General features: G+C 37.3%; 1 protein-coding gene across 1 annotated transcript in view; it reads left to right on the top strand.

Annotated features, from left to right (window-relative positions):
- The window catches only part of LOC311071663 (formin), a 58329-nt gene that overhangs the window by 5708 nt on the left and 28153 nt on the right, over positions 1-24468 (top strand). Inside the window, exons 3-12 of the mRNA XM_084096130.1 lie at positions 952-1013; positions 3362-4107; positions 9622-9763; positions 18334-18421; positions 19323-19384; positions 20000-20088; positions 21440-21569; positions 23032-23178; positions 23258-23317; positions 24230-24350. Coding sequence (XP_083952256.1) covers positions 952-1013; positions 3362-4107; positions 9622-9763; positions 18334-18421; positions 19323-19384; positions 20000-20088; positions 21440-21569; positions 23032-23178; positions 23258-23317; positions 24230-24350 — 1647 coding nt within the window. The remainder of the gene's footprint in view (positions 1-951; positions 1014-3361; positions 4108-9621; positions 9764-18333; positions 18422-19322; positions 19385-19999; positions 20089-21439; positions 21570-23031; positions 23179-23257; positions 23318-24229; positions 24351-24468) is intronic.

Genomic DNA, 24468 nt, shown 5'->3' with positions numbered 1-24468 from the left:
ACACACACACCTGAGCTTCAGAGAACATATCAGTGCTCGTCTGAGCGTGTAAAACATGCAAGCGTTGAATCATATTGAAGACTAAAAGGTTTCTCAGTGTTTCTGTCTCGTTTTCCAGCACAAATATCTAAACACTCTTAAATCAAGAGACATTTACTGGAGGAGCAAAATTATGTTAAGTCTCGTTTTCTGAAAAATGAAGTAAGTTTGTGCTCAAAACAACAGTGGTGTCGTTGTTTTCACTTTGAATTAAGATTATTTTTCTGACTCCATTTGCGGATATTTCTTGTTTTAAGCAGAAACTCATTTTTGGTACATTTTCAGAAAACAAGTAATCTTGATTTACGAATGTTTGACTTAAGACAAAAATACTGAGGAAGAGCTTTTTCAGTCCGCGTCATGTAACTTGCTCTGACTCGACTTAGTCAGAAAGAATCTATACGTTAGCATTGAGCTTTACTTGAATATGACTGAAAGGTCAATGCTTTTAAACACATGGTTCCCAAAGGAAAGAACAATCATAATATCTCCAGCTTCTTTGAAACATGGTCTGACGTCTCAACTACCCAGCTAACAAAAATATGTTCTAACGTTCCCATTAAGTTATGAAAAAATGTTTTAAACATGTTTTTTCTTGTTATGTGAACGTTAAGGAAACATTAATGGAGCCAAACATTATGGCAATTATTTCGAATGTTCTCTGAAACAAGTAGAAACATAAAAAAAAAAAAAAAAGTTAGACGAATTAAAACATTTCAGAAAAAGTTCCATTATTTTTGCCGTTTGTGTTTGTCAAGTCAGTTTTTTTCTACAGCGCTTTATACAGTACAGCTAGATTCAAAGCAGGTCAATAACAGAACCAATGATGCACTCTCTATCAGATATGAGGCGAACTCCAGTAGTGGCATTATTAAGTGTGTGTGTGTGTGTGTGTGTGTGTGTGTTCCTCAGAGCACCAGGCCGCGCTCCTCCAGCTGAAGAGAGAGAGTAAAGAGGAGCTGGAGAAACTGCATGTAAGTGTGGAGAAACTGCAGTACTGACGGTAAACACTAGATGTCAGGAGAGATCTTCTCTTTAACAAACACCACCAGTGATTCTGCGGTTTCTGACTGACAAGAGTTATTATAGATAACCATAAAAACATAGTTTTTTTAACTTGAAATAAAATTTTGGCTAAATTATATTATACAGTAGTCAACATTTGAAGTGGATCAAAAAAGTTCATCAAAGTTGTCCTAAGACAAGAACGGGTAATGTTCAAAATTCTTGTATAACTTTGATGAACGGTTTTGATCCACTTCAGATGTTGACTACTGTATATTACGTTTCAAATATATGATGTATTCTAGCTATCTGTAATATGATGAAATAAATATTTTTTTTATTTTATTTTTTTTTTTAACATGAACAACATCAGTCAGAAATGAAGTTTTAACAGTGATGTTTAAGTTTTTACCCTCATCACAGCTTAACACCCCCCCCCCCCCCGTTGAGTCATTGATTGTTTTTATTTTATTTTACAGAAATAGAAAATTTTACAGAAAATGTTTCTTTTAATGATTAATATTTAAATAAATATATATTTTATTTTTCATTTTATTATATAATATAAACAATTGTTTCTTGCTGAAACAACATAAAGAGATTTACTTATTAAAAAAATTACTTATTATATCTAATCTATCTATCTATCTATCTATCTATCTATCTATCTATCTATCTATCTATATATATATATATATATATGAATAAATAAAACATTATATCTTCCTGAAATAAAAAACAAACTTTTTTAATAAATAACAATTTATATTTATTTTTTACCAAAATAACTAAAACTGAAATTAATAAACCTATCTATGTGTATAAAAAAAACTAATACAACTTAGAAAACACACAATAAAATGACTAAAACTTTAACTAAAATTAAACTGAAAACAGAAAATATTACAAAAAGCTATAGTAGTATCTCAATGATACTATAATTATTTATATTAAATTATATATATTTTTTCCTTTAGTGTATGAATCATTTATATTATAGACCAGGAACATGTATTTAGAAAACAGTAAATTCTTCATGTAACGTGTAACCAGATGCTGACTCTCATCTAAACACACACACACACACACACACACACACACACAGCGCTCCGCTTCTCTCCTGTCAGTTCAGCACTAAATGCAGATTTACTTTTAGCTCGATGTGCCAAGTTATGAAGACAGCTCCCAGCAGTCCATTTGCAGTCTGGACAATATGAAGTTTTATCATTTTTGAAAGTATATAAAACCACAGAGAGCCGATGTGGAAAATCAGTGACGTAGACGAACGACTGCTTTACGAGCTCAGCTCTCTCAGGATCAACACTTCTGCTCAGTTTCTGATCAAATAAATGCAGCTTTAGAATGCAGCTTCATTTTTGGGCCCAAAATGTTTATTAATGTCACTGGTAGTCACTGTATGAAGAATATTTGGGTATAATGTCACAGTTTACTTTATTTTGCTGTCCTCACTTAGTGAGGATAAATAAATGAACTATAGAGTAAAAGAATAGATGATATTGGATGTGAGGGCAGAGTGAAGGAAAGCGTCGATGTTCTGACGGACTCCAGATGCTCCTGGCGGCTCCTCGTATGAAATAAGATGATGTTTTACTGCTGAACGCGTCTCGATCTCCTCTGTAAAGCTGCGGTCGAGGCTGTCGCGCTCGCTCAGGGAAACCCTCCATCATCTCAACTGAGTTTAAATGTGCCGCTCCAATCCAGCGCTGATAGAGACGCTCTGACAGAACTGACAGAAACCATTACAGATGATGCGTGTGATTTGGTGTTTTTGAGTAAATTCAGTGTTTCTTGTAAAACATAACTTACTAGATTTTTATATTAAAGAAATATAATATTGCTTAGCAATGCACAACTAGTGGTTTTCAACTGTGCAGTTTCTAAGATCTTCTGGTGTTCTGTTTATTGTCCCTCCAAATTAACTCACCGGCCAATTTGGCTACCAGATTTTTAAGTTACCGGCCACTCAGAAATTCTACTAGCCAAAAAAATAATAAAAAAAAGCAGACTAATATATATATATATATATATATATATATATATATATATATATATATATATATATATATATATATATATATATATATATATATATAAAATTTGGATTTCATACATTTTCTTATTCAAACAAATTTTTTTTGTTTAAGTGAGTAAACATAATAAGTAACGCCAAATTGGCTCGTGATTTGACAGCGTTTCCCGCCACAGTTGATTTTTACCCGCATTTGGTGGGTCGGAGGGTGTTCATTTCAATACTGACTAATATTAATTGTCATTTTTTGCTTGCGTATGAATCCAGGCAGATTTCGAGCTGCGGCTCTTCCAGGTCCGAGGCGAACACGCCGAGGCCGTGTCCCGTCTGCAGTCGCTCATCGACGGGCTCCAGCGGGAACAGGCGAGTGTCTCCGGACGGGAGCGCCGCGAGCTTCATGAGGTGTGTGTGTCCACCGAAGACGACCTGCCGCCCAAAAGCTTCCGCAATGTGTGTGTCCAGACCGACCGCGAGACCTTCATCAAAACCCCCGAGGGTGACGACGCAAAACCACTGAACTCCAGCTCCAGCCTGCCTAAAAAACTCAACCTGGACTCCATTAGTGTGAGTTTAGGCGTGAGTCCAGGAGCTCCGCCTCCACCACCTCCTCTTCCAGGTAGCTCCGCCCCCTTTCCACCTCCTCTTCCAGGTAGCTCCGCCCCCTGTCCACCACCTCCTCCACCCTTACCTGGGTTTGCACATGCCCCGCCCCCTCCTCCTCCCCTTCCAGGAGCACAAGCTCCGCCCCCTCCTCCTCCCCTTCCAGGAGCACAAGCTCCACCTCCACCCCCGCCCCTCCCTGGGGCTCCTCCCCCACCTCCGCCCCCTCCTGGTCTCCCTGGAGCCCCGCCTCCTCCTCCTCCAATCCCGGGCTTCGGCCCGCCTCCTCCTCCGGCTCTCGGCTTTTCTGGATTCGGCCAAATGGTTGAGAAAGCGCCTCGTAAACCAGCGGTGGAACCGGCCTGCCCCATGAAACCGCTCTACTGGAACCGCATTCAGATTCAGGACAACAAGTAAGTCCTCTACACCAGACACAAGAAATGTATGACTCGGGGGTGTGAATCTTCCGGATAAATCCGGAAATCCGGCTTTTCCGACCTGGAAATGATGCTCTCGTAAATCATGCAAATCCGGGTCACGCGCAAAACACAGTTCAGGTATTGGTAAACATAATGACCGCTCACCGCTGTCAACGTTTTTTGTGCCTCTGATTCATGTCTTCATGTCACTCCGCAAGTAGTCCATTCATTTGTCACGATGGAACTTCATTCAAAGCAGAGCTCCACCAAAGAGCCTGCACTCGCTGCGGAAGGTTATCTAAAGTGTGCTAAGAATTTTGGACGTGTGGGGCGAACTATTTCTTGTTTTAGCTGAAGCCGACAACGGGACAAAATAAATGTAAAGAGAGACAAAGTGGAGTTCCTATTTTCGTTTTGACAAGTATAATCAATTCTGTAGTCTACCCCTTACATGACCTGGCAAGTGACATTATTCTAATACGCATACGCATAAAACTCCCCCGACATGGTTAGAAAATACTGCCTCTAGAGCCAGCGGCACGATGAGAAAATGTCATAGCATGATCAGAATAGCCTACAGAAGCCCTGAACCGCAACGGGAAAAAAAGAAAGAAAGAAATCCGGAAAAAAAAGAAAGAAAATCTAGCATTTCGAGATTAAAGTCGAAACATTTCGAGATTAAAGTCGAAACATTTCGAGATTAAAGTCGAAACATTTCGAGATTAAAGTCGAAACATTTCGAGATTAAAGTCGAAACATTTCGAGATTAAAGTCGAAACATTTCGAGAATACAGTCTTCCGTAGAAGTTGCGTGTGTGCTCGCCGTTGAATCAGTGAAACGCATTCAGATATGTCTCTGTCCATCTGCATTAACTAATGAGACCCTTATTGTAAAGTGTTACCACAAATATCATATTTACTAGCAATGCCAAGTTCATTGGTTGGATTCCCTGAAAATACATGAACTGATCGCATATATACTTAGAATGCAATGGAAGTCAGTTTGGATAAAAGCATCTGCCAAATGCATGAATGTAAATGATCAGTTTTAATCCGTATCATTAATTTTCATTTGAAAATAATGTTAAATCACACACACACACATGAAGTGCTGTGTTCATGTGTCACGGGCTCAGTGAGCTTCCGCTGCGTGTTCAAGTGTTTATATGAGCAGCTTTACGGGCCTGTGTTACTGTGAGAGGGATTAGAAACGGATACAGTGATTCTTCCCCACACGCGCCTGCAGTAAACGTTACAGTAGTGCTGTTATATTACATCATTACAGTCACGCTCCTCAGCGATGACATCTGTGGCTTTTACTGCCTTTCTGTGTGTTTTATGAAAGAGTTTGATAGAAGACCAGATCATTGAGCTTGAAAATACTGGCGTTTTACACGCTGAGCCTGTGTTATTTTTTATCATTAATATATTCTATTCAAACACATTTATTTGCATAGTGCTTTTCACAATACATATCGTTTCAAAGCAGCTCTACAGAAAGTGCATCCTGAGATAAAACAGAAGAAAATAGAAAATAATCGGCATAGCTGCTGTTCATAATAGATAACCATGTGCATTTGATCTGATATAACTGGAGTATAAGATTATGAGGTGCATTATGTGAATGCTTGGCTAAAGAGATGCGCCTTTAATCTTGATTTAAACTGGGAGAGTCTGAGCCCGAACATTATCAGGTATCATACTTAATAATTGATACGGAACTTAATAGGTAACCTAATAAAACATTTTGAAAGATAATTGTGACTTTTTATCTCTCAATTGCGAGTTTATATCTCGCAATTCTGACATCTTTTCTCAGGATTGTGTCCAAGTCCAATTCTAAGGAAAAAAAGACTGATGTTTTCTTCCTCAGAATTGCAAGTTTATATCTCACAATTGGGTGTTAAAGTGTGATAAAGTCAGAATTGTGAAATATAAACATGCAATTCTGAGAAAAAAAGTCAGATTTCTGACTCTATAACACGCAATTGAACTTTATATCACTCAATTCTGACTTTATAACATACAATTGAACTTTATATCATTCAATTCTGACTTTATAACATACAATTGAACTTGATATCATTCAATTCTGACTTTATAACATACAATTGAACTTGATATCATTCAATTCTGACTTTATAACATACAATTGAACTTTATATCACTCAATTCTGACTTTATAACATACAATTGAACTTTATATCACTCAATTCTGACTTTATAACATACAATTGAACTTTATATCACTCAATTCTGACTTTATAACATACAATTGAACTTTATATCACTCAATTCTGACTTTATAACATTCAATTCTGACTTTATAACATACAATTGAACTTTATATCACTCAATTCTGAACTGAAGTTAGAATTGTGAGATAAAAAGTTGCAATCAACTTTTCAATTTTTTTATTTTGTGGCGGAAACAAGCTTCCATAGTAACCAGTGTAGAGATGATAAAATTGGTGTTATATGATCATATCTTCTTGTAAAAATATGATCATATAGTAAGAACCCTAGCAGCTGCATTTTGGACTAATTGTAGCTTGTTTATTGAGAATGAAGGACAACCAGCTAGTAATGCATCACAGTAATCTAGTCTAGAGGTCATGAATGCATGAACTAGTTTTTCTGCATCAGAAACAGAGAACATATTCCGGAGCTTAGCGATGTTTCTGAGCCGGAAAAAGGCTGTTTTTGTAACATATGAAATATGATTTTCAGAAGGGAAATTGTTGTCTAATATAACTCCCAGGTCTTTAACTGTAGAGGACGGAGTTACAGCACATCCTTCTAAATGCAAATCATATTCTAATAGGTAGAGCCCGACCGATATGGATTTTTGGGCGCCGATGCCGATACCGATTAAAAAAAAGCCAGATACCGATATATCGGCCGATATTATTTGTGTATATTATAATACAGTAGCAATATTATTTATGTGTATTATAGTACAGTAAATTTGGACACACTTTCCAATTGGTGTGTACAAACTTTTGATGGGTACTGTATATAGAATACACAGTATAAACAGAATAAATGTATAAATGTTTTGCAATGATCACTCAAATGTGGTGATCAAACACTTGTGTGACAAAGATATGTAATGGAGGCAGGGTGAATAATATAATGAGAATTTGAGCTGTAACCAAGCTAGTTTGCATTGCATTTTATATTATATTATATTCTAAATACTGTTGCATAATCTTCACTAATGACTTTGTCTTTTAATTTAGTCACGTTATTTAAAACATAACTTGTATCAATAAATATATCAAAAGTGTCACTGACAAAACCTTATCTTCTATTTTTAATCTTAATTTCTCTAATATTTACCAGTGGAGGAAGAACTCAGATCTTTTTAGTAAAGTAAAATTAATAATATCATAATGAAAACGTTTATAATTACATATGTACAGTAGTTTTATACTATTTTAAATAAGTAGTAAGCAAAATGTACTAAACGTGAAACTAGGCTATAGGGCTGGACCCGAATATTCGAATATTCGTTCGGTGGGTTGGTATTCGATTTGAAAATTTGACATTCGAATATTCGTGTTTTTTTTTTTTACATCTGGGATCCCCCGCGAAACGGTTCTCATTCGCGCTTGAATAAGGCCGGCGACACACTGACTGCGTGGCATGGCCGTTTTTATTTCGGCTCCCATGTTAACAGGTTGGAGTTTGCACACTGCCTGCGTGAGACACGCGGGCTCGAGTCACGCGGAAAACGCATGCATGCTAGAAATAGAACCGACGCGCAAGTGTTCCAGCAACGGGAGTGTTCTCTGGCTAGAGCGCAGAACAGCGGAGTTTGTATGGACGAAGTGCATGTCTGAGCTTGTGTTTTGGATTAAGCTGTGTTGCTTTGACATTGTGGAAAATAGAATAATAGAAACAAAATGTATTAGCCTTTTTACCCATCACTCTAAATTAATCTCGTTTTTTAATTTAACTTAATTTCGTTTTTCTTTATTTAAATTTCGTTTTTCTTTATTTAAATTTCGTTTTTTCTTTATTTAAATTTCGTTTTTCTTTATTTAAATTTCGTTTTTCTTTATTTAAATTTCGTTTAATTTCTTTATTTAAATTTCGTTTAATTTCTTTATTTAAATTTCGTTTTTCTTTATTTAAATTTCGTTTTTCTTTATTTAAATTTCGTTTAATTTCTTTATTTAAATTTTGTTTTTCTTTATTTAAATTTCGTTTTTCTTTATTTAAATCTACCCTTTACTGTGTCAGTAATTTTGTTAGTCAGAAAAATATTAGACTACCTTAAAAGTATTGCTTAATTTAACAGACCTGTGTGTGTGCGTTTTATATCACTAATGCAGTGTCCGTTCTCGGACGCGTTCTCTGCCTGTGAGGTGCGCCGCTTCCCGCTCGCGCTGTTCTGTAGTTTACTAAAAGTGTATTAATTCTGAACGTGTCGCGTCTCGCGTGTTCATCTGGCTACTCTTAATGCAAAATGGCTCTATATAAAGTGTTATAATTACATAAATTATTGGAATATTGCTTGATGTTGTAACGTAGCAGAATGAGCTTTAACACGGTGTGTCTACACCGGACGCGGCCGTTATTTTTTTGCCACTTTTGCCAGTTCTTTGTGACAGCTTTTAGGTGCTTTATTGGCAGCGCCATCCTTATATAAATCACTGCACGCTGCATTTTTTTAAATATTAATTTATCGGCCATTATAAATGCCGATACCGATAGTTAGGAAAATGCCTAATATCGGCCGATAATATCGGCCCGCCGATATATCGGTCGGGCTCTACTAATAGGTTCTGTGTACAGGTTTTTGGTCCAATAAGTAATATCTCAGTCTTAGCTGAATTTAACAGAAGAAAATTACAGGTCATCCAATATTTTCTATCTTTAACACACTTAATAATTTAGAGATTTCATCTGGGTGTGATGAAATATATAACTAATTCCATGTTTTCTTGTAATATTACCAAGTGGCAGCATATATATTGAAAATAGCAGAGGTCCGAACACAGAGCCTTGCTGCACTCCGTAATTTACTGTACTGACGTTATCTTAGATTTTTTCCCTTTTAAAAAGACTAAATGGTTACGGTCTGATGGGTACGATCTAAACCAGCTTAATGCCTGTCCCTGAATACCAGGGTAAAGTCTTTGCCTCAGGATAAAGGAGTGGAAACCAGACTGTTTAAAGACTCCCTCGTACACCATCGGCTTGTTTGTGTTGCTCGTGTTTCTCAGCAACGGCAGAAACTAAATAATTCTCATCTGAGAGAATCGTTCAAACATACTTCAGATCAATTTCAGTGTCTTTATATTCAGTTTTAATGGAATCACGGCACAGCAATGAACTCAGAAAGTAGAAATAAACGTTAAACGAATGCTGTTCGCCTTTGCAATACCAGCCGACTTTAACATCTCACATCTGTTCCTCCATCGGTGTTATTTTAAGAGCGTTTGTCTCATGTTCTCAAACGCTGATCGATCACTGCTGTGTGTGTGTGTGTGTTTTACAGTAATAACACACTCTGGAGTTCGCTGGAAGAGCCCAATATCATAAACGCCAAAGAATTTGAGGATCTGTTCTCTAAAGCCGCCTTACAAGCCAAGAAGAAACCGCTATCAGACACGTATGAGAAGAAGAACAAAGCCAAAAAGGTACGTCACAGCCATGACAAATTAGTCTGATATCTTTGCTGGGTTCATATAATGGTCAGTGCTTCCTGTAAAGATGCTTTGTGTGTTAACATAAATACATAGAGTGTTTATAGCTTGTAATTAAAGGAAATCACATTGTTTTTACCACTAGAGGGGGTTTCAGGAACATTATGTGTCTCACTGCCAAACATAATAACCTTAAAGTCCTCATGAAAGGGAAGTTGCGCTGATCTTTTCTCCTCTATTGTGTCGTATATCCGAGAGAAACGCTTCTGGAACAAGAGCAAATGTGGGCGGGGCTTCATTGTGTCTGTGGGGAATTGATTGGATGGTCGTGGTTTGCTATTGGCTGATCTCATGTGAGTGACAGGTTATAGCCCCGCCCTCATCATCAGAGAAGAGATGCTGCAAGAGGAACTTATTCTGATTCAAGATTATTAACACAATAATGTTGTGCATCGATAAATCATTTAGAATAAACACCGTAATATTCCATAAAAACTAGAATAAAAAAATTAAATTATTTAAAGTGCATGAAACTTCCTTTAACAGCCGCATCATGTGATGACAATGTGTTGGTTTCATAAGATCATTGTGCTTTGGAGTAATTCATTAGTGACATGCAAGGAATGAGGGATTTACTGTTAGTACTTGCATTAATAAGCTTATTTTGAGCTCTTATTCCCCATAATGCCGCTGTGCACTTGTACTCAGTGCTGTTCTGATCAGATGTACAGGTTACATATGGGGTTTAAAAGACAATATTCTACAATGTTTTATTGATTTAACGATGCGGCTGAGATTTATGGTGCATGGACATTAACTGGCTTTCATTCAAGTCAGTTATTGTGGTCAGGCAGAAGTGACTCTTTCAGCAGTGTGTGTCTGCAGTGTGTGTGTGTGTGTGTGTGTGTGTGTGTGTGTGTGTGTGTGTGTGTGTTTCACTGGACTGTGCAGTTGTGACAGTAATGGCTGGTCTCTGGTCTGGCGTCCGAGAAGTTAAAAATTCAGGCTGGACCCAAAACAGTCCAGACACACTTGATCAATCAGCTGGGCTCCACATCGCCTGTGTGTGTGTGTGTGTGTGTGTGTGTGTGTGTGTGTGTGTGTGTGTGTGTGTGTGTGTGTGAGTGGGGACTTAAGCCTGAATGCACACACACTCATGGGGACTCGTGTCACTGTGGGCTTAAACTGAGGAAACAAGCTTATAAATCATACAGAATTCGTTTTTTTGAAAATGTAAAAATGCATAAAGTTGTGTGTGATGGGTAGGTTTAGGGGTCAGGTTAGTGTGTGTGTGTGTGTGTGATGGGTAGGTTTAGGGGTCGGGTTAGTGTGTGTGTGTGTGATGGGTAGGTTTAGGGGTCGGGTTAGTGTGTGTGTGTGTGATGGGTAGGTTTAGGGGTCGGGTTAGTGTGTGTGTGTGTGTGTGTGTGTGTGTGTGAGAGTGGTCAGTCTGGGCTTCTGCTACATCAGTTGAATCATCGCTCCTATCGAGTCTTTGTTGGTCAGTTTCATCAAATTGTGAGAGACTTCATTCATTTTTAAATGTGCATAAAATCACATGAATGGAAACAGTTTATGACGAGTTTTGGACAGTATAAATGTACAGGTTAGTTGTGATGTAGCATATGAATCATATCCATCACCCGTCACTGGCACACACTGGAGCTTTATGAAGAATAAGTGTGAGAGAATCTCTCGTTGGTGTTTCTCAGATATCAGTGTTTATCCTCGCAGACCTGATCCTCACAGCTGAAGTGTGTCAGTGTTGCTGTGTTGAGCCGGTCGTGATGCTCAAACAAACACAGTCCGTGTTTACATTCTGCATATTCACCCAGAGCATCCAAAACATCTCAAACGTCACCGTTAACCATTTAATCACCAGCTTCCCATAGATGAGTTTCATTTAGCCATGAGCTGCAGGCGTTCTGATTAACACACATATTATTATTTCAGTTACACTTTACAATAACGTTCATTAGTTAACATGAACTAAGAATGAACAATACTTCAGCATTTATTAATCTTAATAATATTAATTTCAACAATTACTAATACATTATTAAAATCAAAGGTTGTATTAGTTAACATTAGTTAATGCACTGTGAGCGAACATGAACTAACAATGAACAGTTGTATTTTTATTAACTAACATTAACAAAGATTAATAAATACTGTAACAAATGTATTGCTCATTGTTAGTTCCTGTTAGTTAATGCATTAATGTTATCTAATGAACCTTATTGTAAAGTGTTACCATTATTTCAAATGATTTTAGGATTGTTGCATTTTTATAAGCGAGTATCCAGCGAAGTTCTGCCTTTCTGTGTGTGATTAAAGTGAAATGATTTATTTATCCTTTAGCGAGTGTGAAAAGGTTAATAGATGCTGGAACTCTCTTGTCTTGGCTAAACACAAGCGCCGCGTTTGCAGATCATCCGTCATGTGTGTGTTTACTCGTTCTGAATCACCCTTCTGAGAAACCGGCCTCCAGGAAAACCAGACGAGGTCTGAGTCCTGACGGTGCAATAGAGCCGGCCGAGAACCAGACTCGATCAATAGTGTTGCCGTCTCGCGTGTGGCGTCTCAGAGCTCAGAGTGATGACACTGCTCAAAGCATGAGGCTAGTGATCAGCGTTAGCTAATTACAGGGTTCGTTCAAGGCGCTTGAAGTGCTGGAAAACCCTTGAACACAGACATATTTCTGAAGAGATGCTTGGATTATTGGAAGACAATAGGCTATATTAGAAAATAGTATTTAATTTTATTGATAAAACAATCTTTTCACACCCATCTGATATAGAGCCGTTTAGCCTAGCTATGAGTGTGATGTTGCTCATGTAATATGATACAGCTTTCATTCTTCAGGTCAATATATATCATATTGGTATCGCCCGATATATGATCATTTTTAATGTTATCGTTATCGGCCCAATAAGAAAATTTGGCCGAAATATTAAAGCTGATAAATAATGTATTATTTCCTCCAGCTGAGACGCTTCAGATGCAACTGTTCAACATGATGCTTTTAAAGTGCTTGAAATATGATTGGAATCACTTCAAAAAAGGAAAATACAGTTCAGAGCAACATGTCATATTGGCTACACAACATTATTATTATTTATTTTTTATTTATATATATTTTGTAATTATTAAACATTATAATTGTGAGTTTGGGACATGGACTTTAATGCTGAGACTTTTGTTTTTATAATCAGGCTCTGAAAAATTATCTAAAAATGTGAATTTAGATTTATCGGCCGATATATCGGTTATCGGCTTTAAAATATAAAGAATTATCGGTTATTGGCTAAAATGTTCAATCCGTGCGTCTCTAGTCTTCTGGCTCAACCTCAATAACTGTTAAAAAGCTTTAAAACATATTTCCATAGTAAATTGCCTGTTTTGGCAGTAAATTGTCTTTTTATGCATGTGCTTAAAGGCCTTAAAACGCTTGAACACCGATAATTGCTGCTCACAGCCATATTTATTTGTTATTGCATATATTATATCTGAGTCTGTTAGGAGAGGTCAGGAAATGTGTGGTTGTGAATGTGTGTTTTGATCTCTGGACATTATGAATGAATGAGGCATGTATATAGCGCTTTCATAAGTACTACTGTACACCCAAAGCTTTACAGTCGTATCAGGGGATCTCTCCTCAACACCACCGGTGATCATGTAAGTCACATGCTCGTGTGTTTGTGCGGACACATGTCGATGAGAGGAGTACAACTCTCCCAAAAACACAATCAAGAGGAGTCAGCGAAGGGCAGGGTCAAACACGACGGCTAATTCGAGTCATGTGTTCGAGTGCATCCGCTACTCGCATTCTCAGCGCCTTCTCTCGCTCCTGATTATCATATCAAAGCGCACGAGGGGGCGGAGCCTCCGTCATCTCCGTCCGCTCATTGGACGAGCTCTAATGACTAGCATGTGGCGTCAGGAGAGCATGTGTCCGAATATCTGTGCATTTAAGACGGCGGGAGCTGTGTGTGCTGTTCTGATATTCATATTCGAGAAATTTCATTATTTTAAATATCTAAAATATTTCATTATCATGTGTTGTTCATTGTACTATAAAAGAAAAAAAAACGATGTAACTTTCAGAACATAACAACTTTACAATGTCAGACAAATAGATTTTTTTTGCTTATATATTTATGTATTTTATTGTATTATTTATTATGCATTTTATTTGCTTATTTTTATATTTTTGTCCTTTATTTTCTGTTCTCTCTGCGGCGTGTTCTGGTGTTTCTCTCGACGTCCCTCTCTCTGTGAAGTATGTAAACATCACACGCTCAGATGAATCATTATTAATATGCAGCTTAAACAGTAATAATGCTTCTTAAACAAACTGACATTTTAATTGTTTCTAACTTAATGCCTTTAGCGCTCTGTGTTTATTGGCCGTGTGTTCTGGGAAGCGCTTGACGCCTGACTGTACACACAGCATTCATACGGATGTGGATTGAAATTCCAGAATTCATAAACTTCACCTCATGGAACCGTGTAATAATCATGTTTATTGCAGTGGCTACTTGCTCTGCTTTAAAAACGCGTTTATTTGTGAAGTACAAAAATTATTTTCTTTCTCAGTATTTTTGTCTTGTTTCCAGTCCAAATAACTAAAAAATTCTTAAATCAAGATGGATTTACTAAAGTAGTAAAATGCCATAAGATAAAATGCCCCCCCCCCCCCCCCCCCCAGAAAACATTTTACTACTTTACTAAATCCATCTTGATTTAAGATTTTTTAGATTTTTTGGCTAGAAACAACAAATACTGAGTAAAAAAATCTTTTTTTGCAGTGACGTGTATATATTTCATACCATCTCCAAGACAGAGGGGAATAAACTTTCTATAATTTTCCGTTTATATTCCTCCTTTTAGGAAAGTTCATGGTGCCTGAATCATATCTAGAAATCTTCCATTCTAACACTCACTCTAAAACATAACCGTGTCAGGATCATAACGCATGGCAAATATAATACGACACAGACGATTGATCGGACAATAGCTGGAATATGAATCGGTTAAATTCAGGAAATACCTCAGCCAATCACACGACAGCAACTCATGATCAAGACGATCAGTTCAAACTGAGCATCATAATGAGGAAGAAAGCTGATTTAAGTGACTGTGAATGTGTCATGGTTGATGAGGATTTTAGTGCAATTTCTTAAGTCAATCATTTTATCCCTTAAAACTCATCTTTGATCACCAAAATTACATATTTAAATGTTTTTTCCTTGGAAAAAATATCTTCATGTCTTAAAATATATTGAATGTAACTCGATACCCTTGCCTCATTTAGTATGCGCGGTTCTATGAATATGCAAATGAGCCCCGCCTCCACTCACTCACTCAGCTCAGAGATCCACTGGTTGACGATCACACGTTGATCTGATTGGTTACAAGGTAGTTTGTGACGTCAGAAACACCAGCGATTTCAAAGCGATTTCAAATACTCAGCAATGGTGTCGACTTATGAATTTACACATGGTTTGTCTTAAAGCGTATTAAAAACACCACATAGACACATAAACAACATTAAAAGCACGATTTTCTCCACAGGGGGACTTTAAAGTTTACATGCACACATTTCTTAATAATGTTTAATCATCGTAATCTTTCTTAAGTATTGCGGAGTGATCCGACTCGTGAGAGATGTAGGAAATCACTGGCCTGAGATGGACCGGTTCTCTACTGGTTCTGTACTGGTTTTGTACTGGTTATGTACTGGTTTTGAGGTGGTTCTGTACTGGTTCTGTACTGGTTCTGTACTGGTTCTGTACTGGTTTTGAGGTTGTTCTGTACTGGTTCTGTACTGGTTCTGTACTGGTTTTGAGGTTGTTCTGTACTGGTTTTGTACTGGTTTTGAGGTTGTTCTGTACTGGTTCTGTACTGGTTTTGAGCTGGTTTTGAGGTGGTTTTGTACTGGTTATGTACTGGTTTTGAGGTGGTTCTGTACTGGTTCTGTACTGGTTTTGTACTGGTTTTGTACTGGTTATGTACTGGTTTTGAGGTGGTTCTGTACTGGTTCTGTACTGGTTCTGTACTGGTTCTGTACTGGTTTTGTACTGGTTTTGTACTGGTTCTGTACTGGTTCTGTACTGGTTTTGAGGTTGTTCTGTACTGGTTCTGTACTGGTTTTGAGGTTGTTCTGTACTGGTTCTGTACTGGTTTTGAGCTGATTTTGAGGTGGTTTTGTACTGGTTATGTACTGGTTTTGATGTTGTTCTGTACTGGTTTTGAGGTGGTTTTGTACTGGTTTTGTACTGGTTATGTACTGGTTTTGAGGTTGTTATGTACTGGTTTTGAGGTGGTTTTGTACTGGTTATGTACTGGTTTTGAGGTGGTTTTGTACTGGTTATGTACTGGTTTTGAGGTTGTTATGTACTGGTTTTGAGGTGGTTTTGTACTGGTTATGTACTGGTTTTGAGGTGGTTTTGTACTGGTTATGTACTGGTTTTGAGGTTGTTATGTACTGGTTTTAAGGTGGTTTGGGACTGGATTTGAGGTGGTTTTGTACTGGTTATGTACTGGTTTTGTACTGGTTCTGTACTGGTTTTGTACTGGTTCTGTACTGGTTTTGAGGTGGTTTTGTACTGGTTATGTACTGGTTATGTACTGGTTTTGAGGTGGTTCTGTACTGGTTTTGTACTGGTTTTGTACTGGTTTTGTACTGGTTCTGTACTGGTTCTGTACTGGTTTTGAGGTTGTTCTGTACTGGTTCTGTACTGGTTTTGAGGTTGTTCTGTACTGGTTTTGTACTGGTTTTGAGGTTGTTCTGTACTGGTTTTGTACTGGTTTTGTACTGGTTTTGTACTGGTTCTGTACTGGTTCTGTACTGGTTTTGAGGTTGTTCTGTACTGGTTCTGTACTGGTTTTGAGGTTGTTCTGTACTGGTTTTGTACTGGTTTTGAGGTTGTTCTGTACTGGTTCTGTACTGGTTTTGAGCTGGTTTTGAGGTGGTTTTGTACTGGTTATGTACTGGTTTTGATGTTGTTCTGTACTGGTTTTGAGGTGGTTTTGTACTGGTTTTGAGGTGGTTTTGTACTGGTTATGTACTGGTTTTGAGGTTGTTATGTACTGGTTTTGAGGTGGTTTTGTACTGGTTATGTACTGGTTTTGAGGTGGTTTTGTACTGGTTATGTACTGGTTTTGAGGTTGTTATGTACTGGTTTTAAGGTGGTTTGGGACTGGATTTGAGGTGGTTTTGTACTGGTTTTAAGGTGGTTTGGGACTGGATTTGAGGTTGTTATGTACTGGTTTTAAGGTGGTTTGGGACTGGATTTGAGGTGGTTTTGTACTGGTTATGTACTGGTTTTGAGGTTGTTATGTACTGGTTTTGAGGTGGTTTTGTACTGGTTATGTACTGGTTTTGTACTGGTTCTGTACTGGTTTTGAGGTGGTTTGGGACTGGATTTGAGGTGGTTTTGTACTGGTTATGTACTGGTTTTGAGGTTGTTATGTACTGGTTTTGAGGTTGTTATGTACTGGTTTTGAGGTGGTTTGGGACTGGATTTGAGGTGGTTTTGTACTGGTTTTGAGGTTGTTCTGTACTGGTTCTGTACTGGTTTTGAGGTGGTTTTGGACTGGTTATGTACTGGTTTTGAGGTTGTTCTGTACTGGTTTTGAGGTGGTTTTGTACTGGTTATGTACTGGTTTTGAGGTTGTTATGTACTGGTTTTGAGGTGGTTTGGGACTGGTTTTGAGGTGGTTTTGTACTGGTTATGTACTGGTTTTGAGGTGGTTTTGGACTGGTTTAGAGGCTGTTCTGTACAGGTTTAGAAGTGGTTCTGTACTGGTTTTGAGGTGGTTTTGTACTGGTTATGTACAGGTTTAGAGGTGGTTTGCAGTCGTTAGAGTGTGTGTGTGTGTGTGTGTGTGAGTGTGTGTGTATCAGGGCAGATCTGCTCACATTAATAATGAAGGCTCACTCCACCTGCCGTAATGCAATACTCTCTCCTAAAGACCCGTCGCGCTGGTTCCCACTGAACGCCACAGTAGCTTAACGACTCTAATGCCGTCGCTACCTAATGAAGAAGACCGAGGCATTAAGTTTTAGAGCGGGTCTTTACCGTGCCAGAACTGTTGTGGCCTTTATGAGGGAATGCAGTCATTAGTAATTGTGACCATGTGTAGCGACAAATAAAAATCCTGTGAATTTATAGTTAGTTATAAACTCTCCTCAGTGCTCGTCCAGAACTCAGCGATGGCCTTTAATGGGTCGGTTCTCTGCCGTTTTCTCACAGCGAGGTCCTGATCGTGACAGCACAACACCTGAGCGTTTGATGTTTCTGCTTGTTACGCATGAAGAGTCCAGTGGGATCATGGGACACGACTCCTGAAGCACAGCTTTATTACGATGGCCTGATGAAGCATCCTCATAGATGAGGAGGGTTTAATAGCAGACAGTGGAGAATGATGGAAAAATCAAAGTGTGAAATATAATGTTGCCTGATTATTGAGTTTCTTGACTCCAGTCGGATTAAACACTGTTTGCTCACAGGAATAGTGTTGATGATGATGATGACTGTGAGTGTCTGCTCTTGTAGATCATCAAGCTGCTGGACGGCAAACGCTCTCAGACTGTGGGAATATTAATATCCAGCCTCCACCTGGAGATGAAGGACATTCAGCATGGTGAGATCTCTGTGTGTGTGTGTGTGTGTGTGTGTGTGTGCGCGCGAGTCTGTGTGAGAGAGAGAGAGTGTGTGTGAGTGAGAGAGAGAGAGAGTGTGTGTCTGTGTGTGAGACTGAGTGTGTGTGTGTGCGAGTCTGTGTGTGTGTGTGCGAGTCTGTGTGTGAGTGAGTGAGAGAGAGTGTGTGTGTGTGTGTGAGTGAGAGAGAGTATGTGTCTGTGAGTGTGTGTGTGTCTGTCTGTTTGTTTGTGAGAGTGTGTGTGTGTGTGTGCGAGTGTGTGTTTGAGTTCGAGTCTGTGTGTGTGTGTGTTATTGTGTGTTTAAGTTTGTGTGTGTGTGTGTGTGTTATTGTGTGTTTGAGTTTGTGTGTGTGTTATTGTGTGTTTGAGTTTGAGTTTGTGTGTGTGTGTGTGTGTTTGGAATGGTTGCAGTTCTCCGAGCGCCTGCATGTCTGATCTGGTTGATTTGTTTATTGTAGCCGGTGACTCTCCACAGCGCCAACACGAGCAACACCTCCTTAATGATCTGAGTGTGTCGAAACTATCTCACACACACACACACACACACTAATCAGTGAACCCTCACACAAACATGGCAGTATCTTGGTTACAATGATGATATCAGATGATTTATTTAATACATGGTACTAAAATAGAACTTTAGAATAATGATTATAAGTTTGCAAATTAATGACAAAGTATGAAATTGCTTTGAATGAAAAGAGATTTGAAAGGACCTGCGAATAAACGTGAACATTTCAAACAGGAAAGCGAAGTCTTTCACTGCGTCAGACTCTGATGTCTCTGGATCTGGTGGCTCGAACCGGGAAATATGAAATAAATAATGAAGAAATAATGAGGCTGTGTTTGTTTGTCCTCCTCATAAAGTGCTTTATATTGCAGCTGTGCTGACGGTGGATCACTCCGTGGTGGATCTGGAGACCATCGAAGCTTTATATGAAAATGTGAGTACATAAAGAAACCCGAGAGCGCAGAAGAATGTTCACGAGATTCTGTATTTATTTTCTACACTCCATGTTTTAACAGCACCAGCTGTTCGTCTCCTCAATAAAACGGCCTTTATTATTTCATTAAACGCATTTAATAGTGTGTGTGTCACTAACTCTAACCATGATCTGATGGTTTGGTCAGTTTTAAGAGGATTTGTGTAAATGATATGCATCATATATATATATATATATATATATATATATATATATATATATATATATATATATATATATATGCTTTTATATCAGTAGTCAGCCGGTTATCTGAATGACTAGTCAACTAGTTAGTCAACTGTGTAAATATGCTAGTTTAGAAACTTAGTGATGGATAGACACTAAATACTAAAAGATTTTTATGAATAAAAATACATTTTATGTGAGAACTTATGGATTATGAATGATAACTGTAACATTGCACAAAATGTTTGATCCTTATCTCTAGATAAACTGACGAATGTTTTTGATTCGTTGATGTTGAATCGTGATTCGTGACATTTAATCCTGCATTTTATGAGGTTGCTGAAATGACTGATATGCTAATATGATATTTGTCATAATGAATGTTTGCAGAGAGCTCAGACTGATGAACTGGAGAAGATCAGGAGACATTACGAGACGTCTAAAGAAGATGAAGTGAAACTCCTGGATAAACCAGAACAGTACGTCCTTCAAACGCTTTCATTCTTCCGTTCAATGCGTCGTGAACCAGATCAGAGACTGTTGTGGAGGATTTTAGGACAATTCATATTATATTAATAATCAGAATCTTAAATATATTAAAGGGAATGAGGAAAGCCTTAATTATCGTTCCAAGAGTCTTAAATTTGGGGGACAGAAAAACAGGATTTGCTTTAATAAAGGTGATGATTTAATTAAATAAATGTGAGCGCTGCATGTTTAAATTTTTGTTTTTAAATAAATAAATATAGAATGATTTATCAATTTTTACAAAAAGGTTTAAAGACTGAAAATGTGGCAATTTTATAAAAAAATAAATAATAATAATAATAAAAAAAAACGTATTATTATTTCAGCATTTAAGAGCCTCATCCCGAGCGTGAAGCTGGTAAACCTGCTAGCTTTCACACTAAATGCACAATAATCCTAGAGAAAGACATCAGTAACAACAGCAGACGTTCAGTCCCGCGTAAGGACGACTTCAACACTCCCAGCACACAGTGATGTGTGTTAGAGCATTTTATAATGTTCCCCTTACGGTCTATGAACATCCGAAACGTCTTTTAAAAGAAAAATAATAATGTCTTTTTCTTGTTTATGTTGAACGTTCCATTGTATCATTCTTCACACATTATGGAATATTACATTTGAATGTTCTCTGAACGTTCAGAAACAAGTAGCAACATTTAAAAAATGACAAACGTCCAACTGAAATTATTATTTTTTTAGTTCCATGAATGATGAATAAATAATGTTTTTGTGCTGATGTTTAGAGAGCATTATTAAAGACCAGATAACTTTGAACTAACGTTCTGTTAACATTACTTGAAGAATGTTTGTTCATAAAGTTGAGAGAACCCTGTTAGCTGGGTTACAGCTCCAATTAAACACATTATTATTATTATTATTATTATTATTATTATTATAATAAATGCTTTAACAAAAATATGTTTCTGAATTAACTTCTCGTCCCACAAACTTCCAGAGTAAGCGGATTAATGTGATTGTTTTTATAAAAACTTTGGGGTGATACATTTACTCTCACATGATGTACAAACATCTTAACCGTTCCTGTAAAACCACTGAACATGTTTCTTCTGTGCTTGACCTTTGACCCTTCACTGTAGTGAGTCAGCGTGAGTCCGTTCGTATGCTAATGAAACCGGAAACCAGCGATCTCTGCACATGATTGTGTGTCTCTGTGACTCGTGCCGCTAATATTTGACGTAATTACACTTAAGTGCACTTAGTTACATCCAGATTTGTGTGTTCGTGTGAAGACGCTGTGACCTCTTTGATGTTCTGGGTTTTCTCTTTCATCTTGCTGTGCAGATTCCTGTACGAACTCTCCCAGATCCCGGACTTCGCTGGTCGCTCTCACTGCATCATCTTCAGGGCCGTGTTTGTGGACTCCATGTCTGCGGTCCGGCGTAAAGTGGAGACCATCTCTACTGTCTGCAAGGTGAAATGAAGCCGCTAGATTTAATGTTGCAAAGTTGGTTAATGATGTCACGCAGGTGGTGGAGTAATTACTTCTCTTAATGAATCAGTTTGAGATTTAATTAATGCCAGATCCTTTGGCGTTTGAGGACTAATTCTCATTTTTCCTTATAAAATAAAGTTATTTTGCTTTATTTCCAGATTCACTAATAGGCTCGTTCTTACGTACATGAACAGCACTTTTCATAGCACTAATATCCATACGCAAATGAGATTCCGTTATTATAATAATAATAATAATAGCACTAATATCCATATCCAAATGAGATTCCGTTATAATAATAATAGCACTTATATCCATATGCAAATGAGATTCGGATATATAATAATAGCACTTATATCCATATGCAAATGAGATTCGGATATATAATAATAGCACTTATATCCATATGCAAATGAGATTCGGATATATAATAATAGCACTTATATCCATATGCAAATGAGATTCGGATATATAATAATAGCACTTATATCCATATCCAAATGATATTCCGTTATAATAATAATAGTACTTATATCCATATGCAAATGAGATTCGGATATATAATAATAGCACTTATATCCATATGCAAATGAGATTCGGATATATAATAATAGCACTTATATCCATACGCAAATGAGATTCCGTTATAATAATAATAGCACTTATATCCATATGCAAATGAGATTCTGTTATAATAATAATAGTACTTATATCCATATGCAAATGAGATTCGGATATATAATAATAGCACTTATATCCATATGCAAATGAGATTCGGATATATAATAATAGCACTTATATCCATACGCAAATGAGATTCCGTTATAATAATAATAGCACTTATATCCATATGCAAATGAGATTCCGTTATAATAATAATAGCACTTATATCCATATGCAAATGAGATTCGGATATATAATAATAAAATTAATAATAATAGCCCTTATATCCATACGCAAATAAGATTCGGTTATATTATTATAATAATAATAATAGCACATGCACACTCTTCAAGAACTATTTACAAATAGCAAAATAATGCAAAATACATAAACATAATAAAGTCAGAAATAAAATGTATATGCAAACCTCTCACTAAGTAGACATGCAACAAGATGAGGTCATGTGATGGTGTAGCATATTACTGATTGAAATAATTATTGTTGCATGGTGCAAGACGTTTTGAATTAGTATGTTTATATTTGATTATTCCTTCCAATTCCAAAGTAATGAACATCAAACATGATCTTCTTTAATCATTATTTCTTTGAACTTCCACCAAAAAAAACAAAAAAAAAACTGTAAGGATTAAAAATGTAATGAAATCAGAAAAAAAATATTTCTATGATACCAGTGACAAAATGAGGTCGTGTGACACAGCATTGATGCGCAGTTCACTGGTGTTCTTGCAGGATGTAAGTGTTTGCTGTGCTTCTACAGGTGTTTCTCGAGAATGACAGTGTGAAGGATGTGATCGGGGTCATTTTGGCCTTTGGAAACTACATGAACGGTGGGAACAGAACCAGAGGACAGGCGGATGGGTTCGGACTGGAGATTCTTCCTAAATTAAAAGATGTCAAGAGCAGGGTATTAAAATAATAACACTATAAACCTGAATGTGATACGGTCACCTCAGCCTCTAATAATTCTTTCCTTTTCCCATCAGGACAATCATATAAGCCTGGTGGATTATGTGGTGTCTTACTACCTGAGGAACATGGACGAGGTACGGCCGTTTACACTGTTTCCCTGCTCATCACCCAAACGGCTCTCAGTGGGTGTTTAACCCCATAAATGACTAACATTGATCAAAGCAAAGCCGTCTGAAGAAATCAGAGTTCTGGTGGTGCAGAGGAAATGATCCTCTTCCTCCTCAGTGTTCCTGTCTCGTTTTCCAGCACAAATATCTAAACATTCTTAAATCAAGATGCATTTATTGGAGGAGCAAAATGACTGAAGATTTTAAGAAAATCTGTTAATATTCAATGAGTTCAAGATTAAAACGAGAACAAAAATCTGTCAATGGAGTCAGAAAAAAATTAATTCAAAGGGTTATAAACTAGATTATTTTTCTGACCCCATTGGCAGATATTTGTCCTTGTTTTAAGCAAAAACATTCATCTTGATCAATTTTCAGAAAACAAGACTCAACATCTCAAGTAAATGTGTCTTGATTTAAGAATGTTTTCTCAGCGAACAGGAAACAATTCTTCCAGTAACGTTTATATAATGTCTTTTCAAAGTATCTAGTCTTTCATAATGTTCTCAAAACATCGTTTATGGATTTTTTTTTTTTTAATGTTTCAGTTTGTCTAACGCTTTTTAAATATTGCTACTTTTTTTCGGAACATTCAGAGAACATTCAAAAGTAACATTCCCATAATGTTTGAAGAATGATGAAACAGAATGATCCCGAAAAATTCACATAACTAAAAGACAACAACTTTTGAACGTTCATAGAAGATTCAGAAATAATGTTTTCTTAACCTAAATGGTAATGTCAGCAAGAAGGCTCGATATTTGTAATAGAAAACAAGACAAAGATACCAAGTAAGAAAATTCTATTATGCACAAGCAAACGGTTTCTCTTTCTTTTTTTCTGAAAGGTTGTGTTGTTGTTGTTGTTGTTGTGTTTCAGAATGCAGGAACAGAGAAGAGCGCTTTCCCGCTGCCTGAACCTCAAGATCTCTTCCACGCTGCACAGGTCAAGTTTGAAGATCTCGCAAAAGACCTTCGCAAGCTAAAGAAAGAGCTGACAGGTATGAGTCCCATCCGCCGGTGTGTGATTTAATGCTGGAGATGGACAGATGACAGTCTCACAAGGTACAAAAGGTGCTCAGACATTCGACTTTATTTACAGCGTTCGTACAAGGTGCT

Source organism: Abramis brama, assembly GCF_963993115.1.
Source record: "Abramis brama genome assembly, chromosome: 21".
Classification (NCBI taxonomy): domain Eukaryota; kingdom Metazoa; phylum Chordata; class Actinopteri; order Cypriniformes; family Leuciscidae; genus Abramis; species Abramis brama.
The sequence above is the reverse complement of the archived record's forward strand: the minus strand, read 5'-3'. Positions and strand labels throughout refer to the sequence as shown.